Below are 17,500 nucleotides of genomic sequence, written 5' to 3'. Positions count from 1 at the left end.
TAGTCTCAGTGGCGACCAGAACGATACTGGTCCCGTAGAGGTGTATCTCGGATCTCGTGATGGATCGGTAAGAGCAGCCAAGGGTGTTCCGGAAGGATTTGAAGGTTGAAAAGACTTCAACTATTAAAAGGTTGTGAGCAAATCTCAACTCGGCTGTAGTTATGGATATGTTGTGGCATATTTATTCCTACAGCTATAACTTGTATAATGATATGTACATATTGCTATATTGTCAATGTTAGCTTTATCTATAATATATAATGACGGAATGGACCACAACAGTACTTTTTAAGTTTTTTACTATTTTACTTTGTTACTACTTTTGTATTGTTTCCTGAAGCTATGTGGCATGTTGGACGTCTTTGGCATGAGACTCGATCAAGTCATTCTGGAACTTCATCAACTTCAGCTTCAACACTGGAACGAAGTACTTTCTGATTTCAGCCTTCTTGTCGTCGGCAGAAATCTCAAACACATATTCGTCTTCTTCCTGGTCGTGCACAAACTCTGGCACCGATATGCTGGCCTTGAATGAGTTCTTATCCTCATCTTCTTCGGCCTTCAAGTCTACACTCAATGAAAATTGTAACTTCATATCGTAGATGCACAAGACTTTCCCCTTTCTCTGGGTCACGTCACAGTCGCCACTGACCGAATCTACACTCGTAAGCACAATCTTGTACTCGTCGTTTTCAAACTCCGTTTCCAATACATTGTCTCTGAAATAGTCCTTGGACCATGGAAGACAGTTCTTGTCTATCCAGTGCCTGAAAAATTCACTTAGTTAGTAGAAAAAAACGGAGAAAAGCTGATGCAAGAAGTGCAAAACCGCGTTCACATACCAGTTGTTTGGGTTATGTACTACCATTTCTGTCGATAAGACCTGTCACACAGCTGTGAATATAGCTTGGAAAGAGTTTGTCAAGTTGAGTACAAGGTGTGATATCGGACCTATATAGAATTATTCAGCTTACGTAATCGAGTCTCTATGATTTTTTCTATGAGTTTCTGTTCCATTTCCATTTCAATGTCTGGCCAGGGCACATAATCGCGAAACTACTTCTGTGGGGCACAGGATTCATCTTCGTATAACTCCGGCGACCCCAGAATAATATCTAGATAATACTCAAGCAACTGCTATTATATATATTACCAGGAAACACAAAAATTCTTTCAAAAATACACTGCTAAGACTTCGCCTGATCGGCTGCAAAATAACTAAAGAAAATGAAATACGAATGATATGAGAATTAGATGGGAAGTCTGTAACAAGAACAGCAAGCCAGATCAAAAATAGCAGCAAAAGATAACATTAGGATAGTGGTGTCATAAAATTCGTAGTCTTCGTAAGCCTCTTGGTCTTGGGTCCGTCATCCACTACTGGGCGATCTTCAAGGCAATGCCAGTACCTCCTGTACAATCATTGTTGGCCAAGGAGAACTGGTTAGGTCCTGAGGGACATGCCTTCCAGTTATTGTTTGGCGAGAAGTTCAAGTAGCCCTCGCTGATACTGAAGCCAGGCGTGGGCTTGAGCTGGCCAAATGGGTCAACGAGTCCAAACTCTCCAGTTGTAGGATCAACGTAGATACCTAAACCACCCAGATCTGTCAAAGTAGTGTCTGCATTCAAGAATAAGGACACTGGAGAACCGTCTGCTCCACCAACAGAGAAAACATGAGGATGAGTAAGCACTTTGTTGATTGGGTTGAATTGGAACTGCGATCCAGAGTGGATGGAAATAAGACCAAAACGACCATTGACTGGTGGTGGGCTTGGAGGTGTTGGGTTCCTATCCTGAACACCAACAACTCTCAAGAAGATTTGGATACCGCCAACGCAGTTTACAGATAACCTGAAAGTATTGTCCTTTACCAAGCATGCCTGGAATGAGTTGACGCCGTTGTAAACTAAGTTGTCGTCAACAATAGAGAACCAATTTGTTGGGTTACCACCTTCAATGACATTATAGTCACCGTCCAAAGAAATCGGGTTGTTGGTAGCATCGTTCCACAAGGTACCGTCGTCGTTGAGACGGAAAGTGATACCATTTCCACCGGAAAGGTAGACTATACCATTAGTCGACACTAGCGAGTCGTACTGGAACTGCGTTCCAGAACGAATAACAAGAACCCCGAAGGTCTTGGTAGCAGAAACAGCTGTGAGTAAGAACAAGAATAGAATTGCCAACATTCTGTGTATTTTTAGTTGATTGGACGTTGCAACTTGATAATTTTCTTCCTCAAACAAACAAACATGGCACCATTTATAGTTTTCCACTATGAAGAAGTAAGTAGATAGGGGCTATACTTAGGAAATCGTTTAGATATGCTAGGACTTGGAATGACTTTCCAGTCACTAATCGGTATTCCCCACAGATTTGTCCCGGGGCTAACCTAAACAATCCAACAAAACACCCATCAGTTTCTGCAGCAGCATAAGCATCAATTGCTTTTCTATTATATGACTTGCATTGGAAAAAGGCTGTGAGCCCCACACCGCTTGCTGAGAAATGGTTGCAAACAGTCGACATTATTGCGTTCTGGGTTTGCGCACACCATTGCGCTTTTGACTAATACCAACACCAGTTGCTAATCAGATGCCTCTTTTAGCTGTGAATCTACGATCTTTCCTAAGCAAACAAGCTGTGAATCCAAAGATGTAAAAAACGTGCCCATCTAAGCCCATATGTACAATTACACAATCGATGCAGCAATAAGGCATTAGTTCATGTTGCAGACTTCTAAATATACCTTTTTCTGTGAGGGGCATTTCGCAGCCAAAGGAAAATATCATTCAGTCATGCAAACCTTCTTTCAACGGAATGCAAGGAATAGATGGAGCTCGAGGGGTGGACCCTCTGGTACCTCAAATTGATTGTCAATGTGGGGGTATTTTCTCCTTGGCAGTTGTGGAGACGTCTTCGAACTGAAAGAGGATGATTTTCTCAACGACTTCCGTTTGTAATATTGGTTTTTATTATCTAATGCTGTTTATTTGTATATATTTCTTAAATATTATGCTTTGATGAGTAGACGTTTATTGAGACCAAGCATAGGGACTTCTGCTACGGAGGTACTCGCCGTATCTGAAGAAAACGAATGGAATGGGTATCAATAAACATGCAAAGAGGGCAAGAAGTGTTGTAGCCCATTGGATACCCATGGCCTCGTACATCTGTCTTCCAAAAAGTGGGAACACACCTGACATTAAGGATCGTATAAAAGAGTTTGTAGCCATTGCAGAAGCAGCATACAAACGGTAAGCCTCTACCGTATACCCAAAAATGCCGTTGAACACAAGAATGGTGCCGGCTCCGTAAATGGCAGAGCCAAAAATAGGTGCAATCCAGTGGATGTGGGGATATGAAGTCCATGCAATAATAAATAATCCTATAGGCACGATAAATACCCCAGCCATAAGCGGGATAAATCTGAACTCGGGCTTAGAGACGTTGTTGTTTTTGGCTAGTAAGCGCATGTAGATCTTATTTATAAAATACGGTGATATCAAGGATGTGATTAACATCCCTGCAATAAGTCCAAGAAAAGACATGCCCTGGGCTGCCAACGAGAAATGATATACCTTGGTGAAGATGTATGGAAATGAGACAAAGAAAAGGTATACCACTGCCAAGGTAAACCCCGTGTAGAAACACAAGGCAAATGTCATATCGTCTCTGAAAAGTAAGAGAATGGGCCTTTTGGACGAAACAATCACACTCTCGTACAAAGTGACTTTGACTCTTTCTAAGGGAGCATAGTAGCGATCGTCTCCAGTTTCTTTTCGCAATCTTCTAGCCTTCTTCTTTAAAAGTACTGGTTCGTAAGTTTCAGGTACCAAGAGTACCACTAGAATCAAAAGCGTTCCTGCCCACATTATTAATACGTAGAATGTCCATCTGTAGTCCATGTGTGAGTTAATGAAGCCTGCTAATAGCGGCCCGATTCCGGGCCCTACAAAGGGAGACACTGAGTATAGCACAAGCGACAACGCCAATTCCTTGTTAGAATCCTTCCCTTCTTCTGTCTTACGGGCTTTGAACAAGTCCGAAAAGGATCCAGACGCTACACTCATGAAGCTCAGACCCGCAAAACCACTCATGAACCGGCCGAACATCACAGCACCGATATTCTCTGAGAAAGTAGAAAGAAACATGAAAGCTACAGTCAATGATATACCGATGATATACACGAGCTTCCTGCCGTGGAATTCGCTAATTGGCGACAAGAAGATTCCACCTGTTCCCAACCCCCAGATATAGAAGGAAATACCCAAAATGGACACTTCGTGGCTGATTCCATAGTGTTCCATGATCATGGGAGAACATAGAGACCACGAAGATGAAATACAGGTGACACACAATGAGCCAAACGAGATGATACCCACGATGGCCCATTTGTGCCACCGCGGAAGTCCCGAGGCATCCTCTTTGTCATCGCCTGTGCCATCAAACCTGACTTCAAATGGGTCTTTTTCGTCTGGTGACTCTTGCACAAACTCGGTTGATTTGGATGAAGTGCCGTCTTCAAGATCGACACTATTTCGCTGCTCTACGTATTCCTTGTTCATTGGAACTAGCAGCTGAACTACAAATGCAAACACATAAGTATCCTGAGCAAGAGATGAGTAAGGGAAGAGGAGAAGAAGTAGTAAAGATCATACCGGTGAAAAATTGCGAAAGAAGCACAGTATTTAACCCAACCGGTCGTAACCCCGAGGCCATTACTAATTTGACGTGGGCTGCGCGCCTAAACGGGTATCGGACCGTATGGAACCCAACTCCAAAATATTCGGCCCGGGATTCTGTGCCTCAACTCCGTGTTCCCCATAGAGGAGAGGGGGTTAAGAAATACATCTCTTGAAAAGGGAAAATGCAAGAGAACAAAGCCTCTAAGGGAATAAGACAAGAGAGAGCAGGACACTATGAGAGCATGACAAAGGGAGAAAACGAATATTTTTACCAATATTCTGCTTGTATAATATGACAATGTACCCTAATACAAAAATATACAACTAAGTATACATAAGACGCTTGGGAATGGAAAGTTATCCAACTACTTTTCGACCACTTATAAATCCTTCAGGTAGATGAAAAATTTTGTGTGTATTCTTTTTAGACACTCTTCTGGGCTGTGTCTTCGCATTGTCAGAGACTATTTCGCCCTGGTCTCGTCCTTGCGTGTCAAGGTACAACTCCAACCCTACCATGAGTCACTCCATTGTGGAACGGTCGGAACAATAACGGGGCCAAAGGAAGCAAACTTGGTTTTGAATCTGAAATCAAGTATCGTCCGCAATATGAGCTCTTACATAAAGCATAAGCCTCTATTACTACTACTTGAGAAATCACCACCAATCTTCCCAAGAGAAATAGGCACATATTTCGATGGCAGAAAAGTCAAAAGAACACTCAAACTAGCTGATTTCGTGATTGAACCATCAGGTATGTTCAGACCTTTCACTTCCGAAAATGGACTGTTGCAACCAATACCTCTAGGATATTCATAGTAGCGCTACCAATATTCGGAATGGTAGTACCACAGACTACACCGAAGATCAGCTGAAAGGAGACTTTACCTATTTGACATTCTCATCACCATTTTCAGTGTCAGTTCTCCTTCATTATGATCTACATTTATTCTCGTTTCTGCCGTACATCCAAGCATGTTCTTCAGATGCACTTCCAGATCTAAGCGACATTCTTGTTGATTACACGCGACAATATTGACAAGTGCGAAAATTTAATTTTAGACACGGTGATTTTTGCAAATTCCAAGTGGGTGTTTTTCTGAAGATTCCGTAGCTTTGTAAAGCATTTCACGACTCGAAAAAGGTTGTACTGTTGAGAGTCATTGCTCGAATTAGATTACTTTTTAAAGCTCAGAAATACGTTATTCGTTATTCTGCACTTTTTCTCTTTCTATTTCAAGTTTTGTTGACAGCCTGTAACCACACAATACATACAATCAAATCAAGACAGTGAACACGAAAAGAAAACTACTTCTGATATCTAAACACAGCAGTATCTACAACGTTCCATATACACACTTTGTTTCTTTCCATCCTGGTCTATTCATATCCATTTTCAAGCTGGAACACACTCATACTTTGTTATTAACAAATTGTCACAATTTTATTGAACCATCAAGCTTCAACACCACGACTTGAAAACATTCAAAACTACAACTTGTCAATATTTTTGAGTACAATTTTCGAAAAAACGTTCAGACAACTTTATGTACAACTTCAATTAAAACTCGAACAAAACATTGAAACAACTTTGAAACCTCGCTATTCATTCCATTACCGTTTCTCGTAACATAATGTCCGCAGATATACAACTCACCAATCTTCCAAAACACCATGACTTGGAAAAGTCCACACCGTTGACGGTTATAGACTCTAACACGTCCAATCTCAACCTCCACTTCCATCCGATGGCTCGTAGCGTTCATCGTAAGCTTGTAATCTATTTGGTTGTGGAAGCTGTTGTATCGTTGACAATATATTTCAACTACGATAAATTGTGCAACTTCAATGGCGTTCTTGGTCCAGCTCTTCTTGGATCATCAACAGCTGCAATGGCTCAGTCGATCAACCAGTACTCCAAGATGAAGTTCAACCTTAGTAAAGTGTTCCAATTCATGGTCTGGGGAGCCATAAACGGCTACTTCACAGTCGTGTGGATCGATACGTTGATTGTTAAGGTGGACAACTTGGTGTATAGAATTATTGTAGACCAAGCAGTAGGCGCTCCGCTCTTCCAGCTTGTGTTCAATATCCTTAATAGTCTTTGGGACCACGGAGAAATCTCGGCACACACCAGATCTTCATATATCAAGTCGTTGAAGTACAGTTATTGCTTCTGGCCGTTTGTTTCTGTGTGTATCTTCGTTTTCATTCCTCAAGTGATGATGTTCCCATGCAACTGTATGGCAAATTTGTTGTGGAACATGATTTTGAGCAGATTAGTGTGATTACACACAAAATAGTTAGTCTAGACTATGCTACTCAAATGTTCCAGAATCTCATCATCAGCATCAGCATTCTTTCTCCAATTTTTAATTCACCATCTACTATTTCCCTTTATAGACATGTACATTATCAATATTTTTAGTTTACGATCGAATGCTATACACTTTATCTATATGCTCATTTTCTGTTCTTGAACGACTTCAAGGGATCAGCCTTTCTTCCTGTAGGCTTCTTCTTTCTGTTCTTGTGCACTTTGTTCTTGTGGAATGGGACGAATCCAATCTTCTTTGGGTCTTGTCTAGCGCTTTCTGGCAATAAGTAGTCTGGAACCCTCTTCAAGTGACTCTGGACTCTAGTAGGATGCAATTCTTTGTCGTGCCTCAACGATGCTAAGTCCTGCGGATTTTCCTCAAAGAAACGCTTCAACTTGTCAGAGTTGATCAATTCGTTTTTCAACTCCTTGATACGGGCTTCTCTGATCGCAGTCTGAGTCACGGCACGGAACGCATCTTCCGATCTGTAACGGAAACCTTCCACCTGCTTCATATCAAACTGGTAAGGTTTGATTTCAAATCCGTTCTTTGACTGTTGCTTTACTATACGACGTAAGATTTTCTCGTCCTTCTTGGCTGTAGACAAAGATGCAGTTTTGTGTTTTCCAACTTCCTTGATGGGCAATACGAATGAAAGTGCCATACCGGCTTTGCCGGCTCTGGCAGTTCTACCGATTCTATGGATGTATGCCTTGGACGTAGTAGGCAAGTCAAAATTCAATACACAGGCTACGTTCCTGAAGTCCACACCTCTGGAAACACCGTATTCGGTATCCTTCTTCTGTTTTTTTGACTTCTTGGATTGCTTAGTCTTAGCTGAAGAAGCTTTCTTATCTTGGCTCTCTTCTTGTTGTTGCTCTTGGCTTTGTTCTTGTTCTTCTTCTTCTTCATCATCAACTTCATCTTTTTCTACTGTGAAGTCATTGGTCTCGTCGGTAGCAATGAGTAGGTTGTAGACGTTCTTGTTATATTCTTCTACGATATGCAATCTGGAGTTAATTGGGAGCTCACTGTTCAATATACAGCATCTGATCCCGAACTGCTCGAGGAACAACTTCAATCTGTAGCCTCTGTCGATGTTGTTGACAAACACCAAGGTCTTCCCCTTGATCAAGTTCAACTTGAAAATGACATATGCGAGCAAAAACTTGTCAAACTCAGTTGTTCTGGCGTAGTATTGAATCAACTTGTTCTGAGCAGATTCTTCATCGTTCAACTTCAAAATAGCTGGTCTAGAACAAAATCTAGTCTTTAAGTCATTGAGGTCATCGTTTACAGTAGCAGACATCAAGAAGGTCTGAAGGTTCTTCTTGATGGGCAAATAGGTCTCCAACTTCTGCAAATCCTCGAGATACCCATACGACAATACCAAATCAACTTCGTCAATGGTCAAGTTCCTTACAGTAGACAAATCGATCAAGTCTTTATTGGCATTCTTTTCCAAGACCTGGATCAACTTGGCTGGTGTGGAGATGATGATTTCTGGCTTGTTCATCAATAGCGAGTTGACAACTTGGTCACTGAGATTAGCGGACAAGTTGATGGCATTAATTCTATTGTTGCTGTACACCAAGAGTTTTTCAACGAACTGGAGAACTTGGTTGGACAACTCTCTAGTAGGCACCAAGATTATACTTTTTATATGATGGTTTCCCGATTCGACCTCAGCATCCGTAAGCAAGTTATGAATGATTGGAATCACATAGGCACCAGTTTTTCCAGAGCCTGTAGAAGCTTTCGCTATGATATCTCTCTTTTCTTCCAAAGCTAGGGGAATCGCACTAGCCTGAATTAAGGTAGGATGTTCAAAACCAAGCTGATCGATGGCCTGAACAAGACGAGCGTCCAAATGGAATGAATCCCACGATGAATTGTCATCGACATACGCCTCAGAGGCTGAAGTTGTGCTCATGGTAAAAATTGGAGGAATTCTATAGAGAAATAGTGATATTCAATATTCTCTAGCTAACTTTTAGTTGAAAAATTTAAGATGAGGTCTCAATTTTTTTCGGCTCATCTCAAAATGGAAACCTGTTGCAGTTGCAAATATAAACCATGATTATGGCACGAGAAATTGGTCGAAGAAGGAGGGCTTAAAGGATATTATAGCTGATGTAGAACTTTCGGTGGCTCTTTAATATTGGGCATACCTACTATATATATATACCTTTTGTTCGTGGAAATGTTGTCAATTAATAGCAACTGTTACCGTACTAATAGATACTAGTGGGCTGCGAAATATGGCCACATTCATGGCGCAAAAAATTCATTAAAAAAGGTAATTAAAGACATTGTACTTCTATATGAAACAATAGTTCTACTTGACTTGAGTTGCAGTATATGTATGTTCTTTTTTGCTTTTATGAAATTTAAGAACAAGAAATCTTTAATTTGGAAAAATTCCAACTTCTTGTTGAAAATACAAATTTAAAATATTTTCAAATTCTTTGAAACGCAAAATTAGGATAATTAGTACCATTAGGACCCTGATAACATAACAAAAGTGAATAAGCTTGATTGAACTCAATTTTACTACTTACAACGTGAATTTTCTTAGAATTATGCAGAAAACGTGATTTTTATCACGTGATTTTGAATACTAAAATCATTCAATTACAGCCTTCTCATATTGATTATGGGCGTGTGGCGTAGTTGGTAGCGCGTTTGCCTTGCAAGCAAAAGGTCACTGGTTCGATTCCTGTCTCGTCCAAAAATTATATTTTTGCACCCATCCATCTATTTTTTTTATCTCTAATCTACATCGCCTTGTTAATGAAAATGCAAAGTCTATTGTCTATAAATTAAATATTCTGATTACTTGTGTGTGTCATGCTGTTCACTTTTCAGTGGGTTTTTTTGGCTTCCCTTATCTTCACTACTGTGTTCTTGTATAGGTTCGTCGGGCTGGTAGCTATATACATTGTAGTCGTTACTGGTTGCTGTCTCCGATCTGTCTGTAGCTGGAGTATCGATTATGACTTCAGAAGAAATACTGACCGTATTGTCGACATTGGCGGAATCAGTTGCTGTCATACTAGCTCCACGGAACACATTCTGGGGACTTGTTGTACTTTTAGTACTGCTACGGTAGATAGTCAAGGGGTCTACGCCAGCCACATCGTCTGCAGCTGCTGCAGACTTCGGTGTTACCTTGGCCCTTTCCAATCTGTTATGGAACTCTTCAAGGTTGTTTCTGTTCAAATGAATAGAATTTCTGAATGGTCTTCTGAAAGAAGAAATAGATCGTCTTGTTTCCTGAGAAGAACGTCTATAGCGTTGAGACTCCAAATCGCTGACTTTCCGTCTCAAATTACTTCCAGCGCTGGATCCTTTTCTTGAGATTACTTTTCTTAATTGTTCACCTATGTAATCAGCCGAAGGCACCTCATTAGGACCCAACTCTTGACTTGCTGAGTACATCGAATTAGTGTCATTATCGTCGTAGTCGTCTCTACCTGATGCGATTTTTTGGTCTTTCAGGGATGCTGGACCCATTCCGTACACTGGGAAGACATTCTTCGGAGATTTCTTAGCAGTACGAATTGTTCTTGTGGTTATACGTGAGATTCCCGTTGCTCTGGAAGATATCCTGGCCAAATCGCTCAGTATGAGTCTCAGTCTCAGTCTATAGACTTCTAAATTGCTGGAGTCAGACGACAAACGTTCTTCGCCAAGCTTCTCTTCCAAAGTAGGGAACTCTTCTGTGATTTCTACTGAAGGCTGTTGTCTCACGACCCTAGAATCCATACCCAATTCGGGTTGTTCGTCTCTGACCTCATACTGAGGCAAATGCAATTGTCTCTGGTCCCTTTCTACTACAACCAAGTGTAAGTACCAAGTAATCACTACGCCAAAGAAGGAACCTCCAATGATATTTCCCAAGGCACCAGGCAAAAACAATTTCCAAGCAAGTTCACCCACAGAAACGGGTGCTCCATTGATAGTGCCCATGATAAGTAAATACATATCTGCCACAGCATGCGTGAAGCCCATGGCTACAAAACTGAAAATTGGAAGCACCATCATGATCAATTTGACATGGAGTGGCTTCGCCATCAACTGCAAGTATATAGCTAAGGAGACAAAGAAGTTTCCCGCGATAGCCTTGATGAGATTTGCTACAAATGAAAACTTTACTTTTGTCTCCACGACGGTAATAGAGCCCTCTATGAAACTGGGCTCCTGGCTTACATGCGAATAATGGCAGATGATATAGCAAACAAAAATGTTCCCTACAAGATTCAACCAGTAGCTAACGAACCAGCTGATGAATAAGTCTAAAAAGGAAACTGCTCCCCGGCACAATGCTGTACTGAAGAAGAGTATGTTGGAGTTGAAAAGATCAACACCCATTATCACCACGTAGAAAAGTCCAATGGGAAACAAAGCTCCTTGTATAAGGTATATGATGCCGGGGTTTGATTCTCTTAATCCTGGACAGTATGACTCCACTAGCACATAGAGCATACCTCCAGTACTGAATAAGATACCTCCCATGAGCGAGCTGAGAGCTAGTGTATCTATACGGAGTCTGGCCTTCTTCATCGCTGTCGCCACGACGGCCAAAGCCGTCTCGTGAGTGGTCAAGTAGTAAGTCTCGTCCATAGAGATGGCTCACTGAAGGACTGAAAAATTCGGTGATAGCTAAGTTGAATTAACCGAAGTAGCACTAATTGGAAACAAAACAAAACAGAAAGAAACCACCTGAGATGTCATGGAAAGATGGCTCTATATAAAGATAGCTGTCAAGTTGACCGTAGCGATGCGTCCCGTAAATTGTGACGCGATTTTAAGAACATCATCAGAGATCACCGATGGGCTATTAAGTGCTAAATGCCGGATCCCCGTATTATTAGCGCGGAAAAACTCCGCTAATCTTTCCTGCTTCAGGATATGCTTCGCGAGCTCATCACGTGAGAAGAGGTATACCGGCGTCTGGTTTCTGCCCCACTGTAGCTCTATAAGTTTCTAATGCTGGATTTGAGTATCTAGGAGGCGATAAGAGAGTTGCGTCGAAAGTGCCAAGCCTTGCAATTGTGGCAACTTGAAATTGCAAAATGACTAATGTTCATGGTGACTAACTTACAACTCAACCAATTAATCGTAGTTCACTACTCGGAATCATCTACTCATTGTACTTAAATCTATGTAGAGTTTCTTGTCAATACTGACTCAATTCGAAGACAAAACATCCTGAGCTATATACTAAGCATTCAAATGTTGTCAGTCCTAGTCTGTCTTAAAATCCAGACTTCTATAATTATCGATTGCTTAATTGCGGAGGACTAACGTAAATGAATGCTGAAGTAAAGGTACTAGTTACCAAACTAAGGTTCGACCTGAAACACGAGGCAGAGGTTATCGTGAATATTATTGCAGCCATTATGGTATTTAGCTGCAAAACCAAAGCCCTGACAACTTCAATTCTCATTTTCTCCAATTTCAAACTCCGCTCTGTTTCGCTCACGTTCCTCCAAACAACAGACTGTTGGCGATATCGTCTGCAAAATCCATATCCACCAATTCCATGTCCAATTCCGGAGTTAACTGTGGAACCTTGCTTTCCGTGGAACCGTGTTCTTGTTGAGGTCTTGAGTCATCCTTCTTTGAGACTTCGACGTATTCAGCTTCTTCTATAACGTCTATGGTATTTTTTGCTTTGGATTTCTTATCCTTCTTAGCCGATGCTCTCGCCGCACGGATCAACTCCCTAAATTCCTGATGATACACTTGAAGCCACTCCCGGACCAGAAACGTCTTGGATGTAATTGACCTGTTGCTAATTGAGGCTCTACTGGAGAACAACGTGGAAGATTCGGTATTAAATGCCAGATGCAGTTGTTCCCATTTATTCAATGTCAGCTTCAATTGTTTCTCCAGGACGGGTCGGCTGCTATCTAGATTCGAGTTGTAGAGTACATAGAATTGGTTGTAGCGCATCTCCAACTGAGATCGGGATCCCTGAACCTTTAGATTCAAGGCAGCAAGCTTCTCTTTTAGTTTTGGAGTAGACAAGGACTGGAAGTCAAGTTTTGGAAGCTTCTTGACAGACTCTGAATTCGTCTTTTCAACCTGCTTCAAGTATGACTCCTTGAATCCTACCGGTTGCAGAATTTCAGCTTTAGAAAATGCAGAATTTGATGTTGAAGGCGAAGATGAAGAAGAGGACGGTACTGGTGACTCCTTCTTGAAGAATGAAGCTATTCCGTGACTAGCACCGGCTTTCTTCCGCAGATGTGAACCATTGCTACTTGGTGGAGTCGTTTTCCCACTGAGACAGTCGTCTAGATGTCTTGTTTGCAAAATGTCAGCAGACATCATCTTGTTACATATTGGACATGCTACTTGATCCAGTTTTCCAGGCAAAGCTGGCAACTGAGATTCTGGTTTTGTCTTCTTCTTAGGTTGAGCCTCAGGTGTAGAGCTGCCACTCGGCACACTCTCACCTTGTGAAAGAACTTCTATAACATCATCCTCATCAACAGGAGCCGGTCTTTTGTTACTCTTTGAAGGCCCATTCTCAGATTTCTCAATATCTGTAGCTTTAGAATTTACATCTTCTTTTTCAGTCTTTTTCACACCTGGTTCATTTTTCACAAGGATTTCGTTCTCACGTAAAAGATTTAGCAAGAATGGACGTAGACTCTTGTAACATGTCACTATTTCATCCAAAAGCATATCTCGCTTTAAACTACTCTCATAGAGCTCAGTTTTGCATAACGGACAGTGACTATTGGTGAGCAAATACTGCCGTATACATTGTGAACAGAACGTGTGGTGACACACTGTGAGTACAGGCGCCGTGAAGAATTCCTTACATATATAGCAACGCTTTAACGAATCCAATTCACTTAAACGAGGTAGTTTTGTAGAAGCCCAGTCTGTAGGATCAGTCACATCAACTCCAAACCGATCGAACGGGTTTTTACTCATGATAGCAAATTTGAACTCTGATGAGATTCCTTGTTAACACCCAAAGATAACAACACCTCTTAACTAACAAAAAAACTGGTAAAGCTCGAGAGATGAGTAATGATCTATGGATACTTTAAATCTTTAAATTCTGACAGTACGCGTTTGAAAGTGCGCACTAAGTCTCAGTAATATAAAACTTGAATTTTCACTACTACATTTGCATCTAAAGGTCACACTACAGTAAGTAAAGTAGGCAGTATGTTGCTCTTTCTAGATTAAAATCTAGCTTATGCTATAAAGTACATTTAGATATATACTACAATTCGTCGTGTTCAGGCGACTTAGGAGCCTTAGTGGCTGCAGGTTTCTTGACTGTCTTGGTGACGGTCACCTTCGCTCTAGTAGATTCTACTGGTTTCTCTTCAACAAGAGGTTCTTTTACAACGGGATGGTCTTTAACAACGGGATGGTCTTTAACAACGGGATGGTCTTTAACAACGGGAGGTTCTTTGACAGGAGGTTTTTGAACAGAAGGTTTTTGAACAGAAGGTTTTTCAACAGGAGGCTTTTCAACAGGAGGTTTTTCAACAGGAGGTTTTTCAACAATATGTTCTTCAACAACAGGTTCTTTAACAATAGGAGATTCTTCAACAACAGGTTCCTCAGCAACAGGTTTTTCAACAACAGGTTCTTCAGCAACAGGGTTTTCAACAACAGGTTCTTCAACAATATGTTCTTCAACTACAGGTTCTTCAACTACACGTTCTTCAACAACAGGAGGTTCTTTTACAACAGGAGGCTCTTTAAGAAGAGGCTCTTCAACAACTGGGGGAATTGGATCTTCTGCAAAGGCTTCCCTAATAACAGGCTCTTTCTCAAGAACTGATTCTACAGCTTGCTGTACAACCGTCTCAATATTCTCTTGAGCACTGTATTGAGTAGCAACATTAGGCACTTCATTTTCCTTTTCTTGTTCGGGCATTTCTTCAACAATTTCTTCCACAATTTCTTGAACGATTTCTTCGGGAACAGGATCCGCTGAAGCAACACTACTCTCGGACGATTCAATAGTGTGTTCTTGCTCAGAAATGGTAGAAACTTCTTCAACTTTTGATTTCTCTAGTTCTGCTTCTTGAGAGGGTTCCTCAATGCTGGTAGCAGCACTTTCAGAAAAAGTAGAAGTTTCGATGTACTCCTTGTTTTCAAAGAACGATTCTGAATTAAATTGTTCGTCTTTTGTGATTTCATCTACATCCTTTGTGACTTCTTCTATCTTAATGTCATCCCTAACAGGTTCCACAATAGATTCAGGCTGAGAAAGTTCTTGAACCTCTGGTTCGACAGCCACAGGAGAAGAATAAGCTGAAAAAGACGAAGCAGAAGTAGTCTCGGTGGTGCCGAGTTCAGGCTCATCTTCAGCAGGTATCTCAGCAGGGTTTTCAATAGACCACTCAGAATCAACATGAACAACACTAGTTTCGGAGGATTCAACAGTGTGTTCTTGCTCAGAAATAGTAGAGACTTCTTCAACTTTTGATTTCTCTAGTTCTGCTTCTTGAGAGGATTCTTCAATGCTGGTAGCAGCACTTTCAGAAAAAGTAGAAGTTTCGATATTCTCCTTGTTTTCAAAGGATGCTTCCGAGTTGAATTGTTCGTCTTTTGTGATTTCATCTACATCCTTTATGACTTCTTCTATCTTAATGTCATCCCTAACAGGTTCCACAATAGATTCAGGCTGAGAAAGTTCTTGAACCTCTGGTTCGACAGCCACAGGAGAAGAATAGGCTGAAAAAGACGAAGTAGACGCAGTATCGGTGGTACCAACAGACTCGGTGATCTCTTCAATTTCCGAATCTGGAACGTTGGAGATATACTCATCAGTGACATCTTCAAAAACTCCAGATTTGGCGTCCTCCCACTCTCCCATTTGGAAGTACTTTTTAGTATGGTCATCACCATCGACATTTTCACCATTGATTTTTTCTTTTATGAATTCATAGCCCTTTTTCCCGTATTCACGAGCGTATTCAGAGGCATATTCATAGCCGATGGCACCGTACTTTTTGGACAAATCCACTGATTTCTTCATATAGACGGAGGATTTCTCAAGATAAATGTCGAAGTAAACGCTGGACTTCTGCAAATATTCAGATGACGACTGTATGTACTCGTCCAACTGGCCCGATTCGTGGCCCTTTTGTAAAAGAACAGCTACAGCAGCTACAACCAAGACCGTAAAGAGGTACTGGATCAAGGAACCAAGTGTCGATTTACCCCTGCTGAAGTTTTGGGGGATTCTAAACACGTGAAGAGTACTGGCTGCACTGCCAGTGGCGAGTTTGGATCCATTGGGCGAGAACGTGACACTGGTGATGGCAAAGGCATGCAATTTAGGGTAGGTCTTAATAACAGAAAGATCCGAAAGTCGTATCAACGTCAAGGTAACGTCATTGCCAGCTACTGCCACCAAGTTCTGCAGAAGCGAAAGATCAAATGCTACAATGTTTTTGAACTTTTTTGACACTACGACCTTGTTGGTGATCTTCTGGTCTGCGAGATTATACTTAAGAAGTACTGCACCAGAGCCTCCGCGAATACTGGCAGCAACGATAACGTTTTCGTCGTCTATGAAACGGACTTTGGACAAAATGAGCTTTTTCAACTCAGCATCCACCTTTTGGTTTTTGGCCGAAGAAGCAATGGGTTGAGAAGTAGAAGTAGAGATAGTCTCAATTCCACTAGAAGTGACGTAACAAAGTGTCTTTCCATCGTCGTTGGGACTTAAGGCAAAGTCTTTGATTTCGGCATCAGGCGTAGGTCTAAATTTGAACTTCAATTCCAACAAGTCTGGGTTGAAAATATAGATAGTCGAAGGCACTGTAGAAGTCATTAAACATCCAACGCCATTTTTAGGCGATAATCTGATAGTTTTGGGATAATCGTTGGCGTCGCCCTTGATTTCCTCTTCAAGCTGAGCAGCGTCTACAAATCGTAAGTGTTCTTCTGCGGTATACACATACTTTCTCAAGTTGTTGTTGATGCTCATGGACTTGATGAGTTGTGACAGCTGGTTACATCCTACAAAGATAGAGAACTTATTCTCTTCATCGTCGACAATTGGCGCCGTATCCAAACATTGGGGCGAGTCTTCATTGGCTGGCAATGTGATTTCACGGAATCTCTGCAAGCGGCGTTTGGCGTCGGTCACTTTGAACAGGCATTTTATGGCAGTGATCTTGTTGGGAATACCATTGTTTCCCTCTCCTCCTCCACCAGCCACTATAATGGTTTTGTTGTTGAAAAACTTGGCTCCCATGATGGGGAAGCCCACGTCGATGGAAGCAGTTTCCTTGAGCGACATTCTGTGCGGTCAATGAGAAAAAGAGATATCTCAGAAAAGAAGAAGAATCGAACATAGAAGAAGCAATTGATCTACTTGTTCTTAATTTTTCATAGAGAAACGACATTGTCGCACAAGTGACGACATCAAAATTTGCTACCAGCGTGGGGTAGCACCATTCTTAACTGTGGAATGGTAGCGTTGGTCTATGGCGAGG

The 17,500-nt window shown here is 41.4% G+C and overlaps 8 protein-coding genes across 8 annotated transcripts; 1 reads left to right on the top strand and 7 right to left on the bottom strand. All coding sequences in view use genetic code 12, as the record gives it.

Annotated features, from left to right (window-relative positions):
• Window positions 1-340: 340 nt before the first annotated feature.
• On the bottom strand, window positions 341-868 carry PICST_31989 (predicted protein; the record flags this gene model as incomplete). The annotated part of the gene is made up of 2 exons (XM_001384702.1): window positions 341-767; window positions 843-868. 2 exons carry the CDS (start codon window positions 866-868, stop codon window positions 341-343), a joined length of 453 nt encoding a protein of 150 aa, XP_001384739.2.
• Window positions 869-1,377: 509 nt separating this feature from the next.
• PICST_47034 (predicted protein) lies at window positions 1,378-1,749 on the bottom strand (the record flags this gene model as incomplete). Its single annotated transcript, XM_001384701.1, has 1 exon — window positions 1,378-1,749. A coding segment is annotated over one exon (372 nt), but the record flags the coding sequence as incomplete, so codon positions are not given.
• Window positions 1,750-3,036: 1,287 nt separating this feature from the next.
• On the bottom strand, window positions 3,037-4,569 carry MDR110 (multidrug resistance protein 10; the record flags this gene model as incomplete). The annotated part of the gene is made up of 1 exon (XM_001384700.1): window positions 3,037-4,569. One exon carries the CDS (start codon window positions 4,567-4,569, stop codon window positions 3,037-3,039), a length of 1,533 nt encoding a protein of 510 aa, XP_001384737.2.
• A 1,754-nt stretch (window positions 4,570-6,323) lies between these two features.
• Window positions 6,324-6,977, top strand: PICST_31986 (predicted protein; the record flags this gene model as incomplete). Its single annotated transcript, XM_001385053.1, has 1 exon — window positions 6,324-6,977. One exon carries the CDS (start codon window positions 6,324-6,326, stop codon window positions 6,975-6,977), a length of 654 nt encoding a protein of 217 aa, XP_001385090.1.
• Window positions 6,978-7,085: 108 nt separating this feature from the next.
• On the bottom strand, window positions 7,086-8,940 carry DBP9 (ATP-dependent RNA helicase DBP9 (DEAD-box protein 9); the record flags this gene model as incomplete). The annotated part of the gene is made up of 2 exons (XM_001384699.1): window positions 7,086-7,884; window positions 7,927-8,940. 2 exons carry the CDS (start codon window positions 8,938-8,940, stop codon window positions 7,153-7,155), a joined length of 1,746 nt encoding a protein of 581 aa, XP_001384736.1. The 3' UTR covers window positions 7,086-7,152.
• Window positions 8,941-10,301: 1,361 nt separating this feature from the next.
• Window positions 10,302-11,633, bottom strand: FOC1 (Probable formate transporter 1 (Formate channel 1); the record flags this gene model as incomplete). The annotated part of the gene is made up of 1 exon (XM_001384698.1): window positions 10,302-11,633. A coding segment is annotated over one exon (1,332 nt), but the record flags the coding sequence as incomplete, so codon positions are not given.
• An 858-nt stretch (window positions 11,634-12,491) lies between these two features.
• On the bottom strand, window positions 12,492-13,961 carry RAD18 (DNA repair protein and ATPase; the record flags this gene model as incomplete). Its single annotated transcript, XM_001384697.1, has 2 exons — window positions 12,492-13,564; window positions 13,610-13,961. The coding sequence occupies 2 exons, from the start codon at window positions 13,959-13,961 to the stop codon at window positions 12,492-12,494; spliced, it is 1,425 nt and encodes a 474-aa protein (XP_001384734.2).
• A 2,182-nt stretch (window positions 13,962-16,143) lies between these two features.
• SED4 (protein involved in vesicle formation at the endoplasmic reticulum) lies at window positions 16,144-17,304 on the bottom strand (the record flags this gene model as incomplete). The annotated part of the gene is made up of 1 exon (XM_001384696.1): window positions 16,144-17,304. A coding segment is annotated over one exon (1,161 nt), but the record flags the coding sequence as incomplete, so codon positions are not given.
• Between the last annotated feature and the right edge of the window lie 196 nt (window positions 17,305-17,500).

Source organism: Scheffersomyces stipitis, chromosome 5 (genome assembly GCF_000209165.1).
Source record: "Scheffersomyces stipitis CBS 6054 chromosome 5, complete sequence".
Taxonomy (NCBI): Eukaryota; Fungi; Ascomycota; class Pichiomycetes; order Serinales; family Debaryomycetaceae; genus Scheffersomyces; species Scheffersomyces stipitis.
Note: the sequence above shows the minus strand (reverse complement) of the source record. Positions and strands in the feature narration are given on the sequence as shown.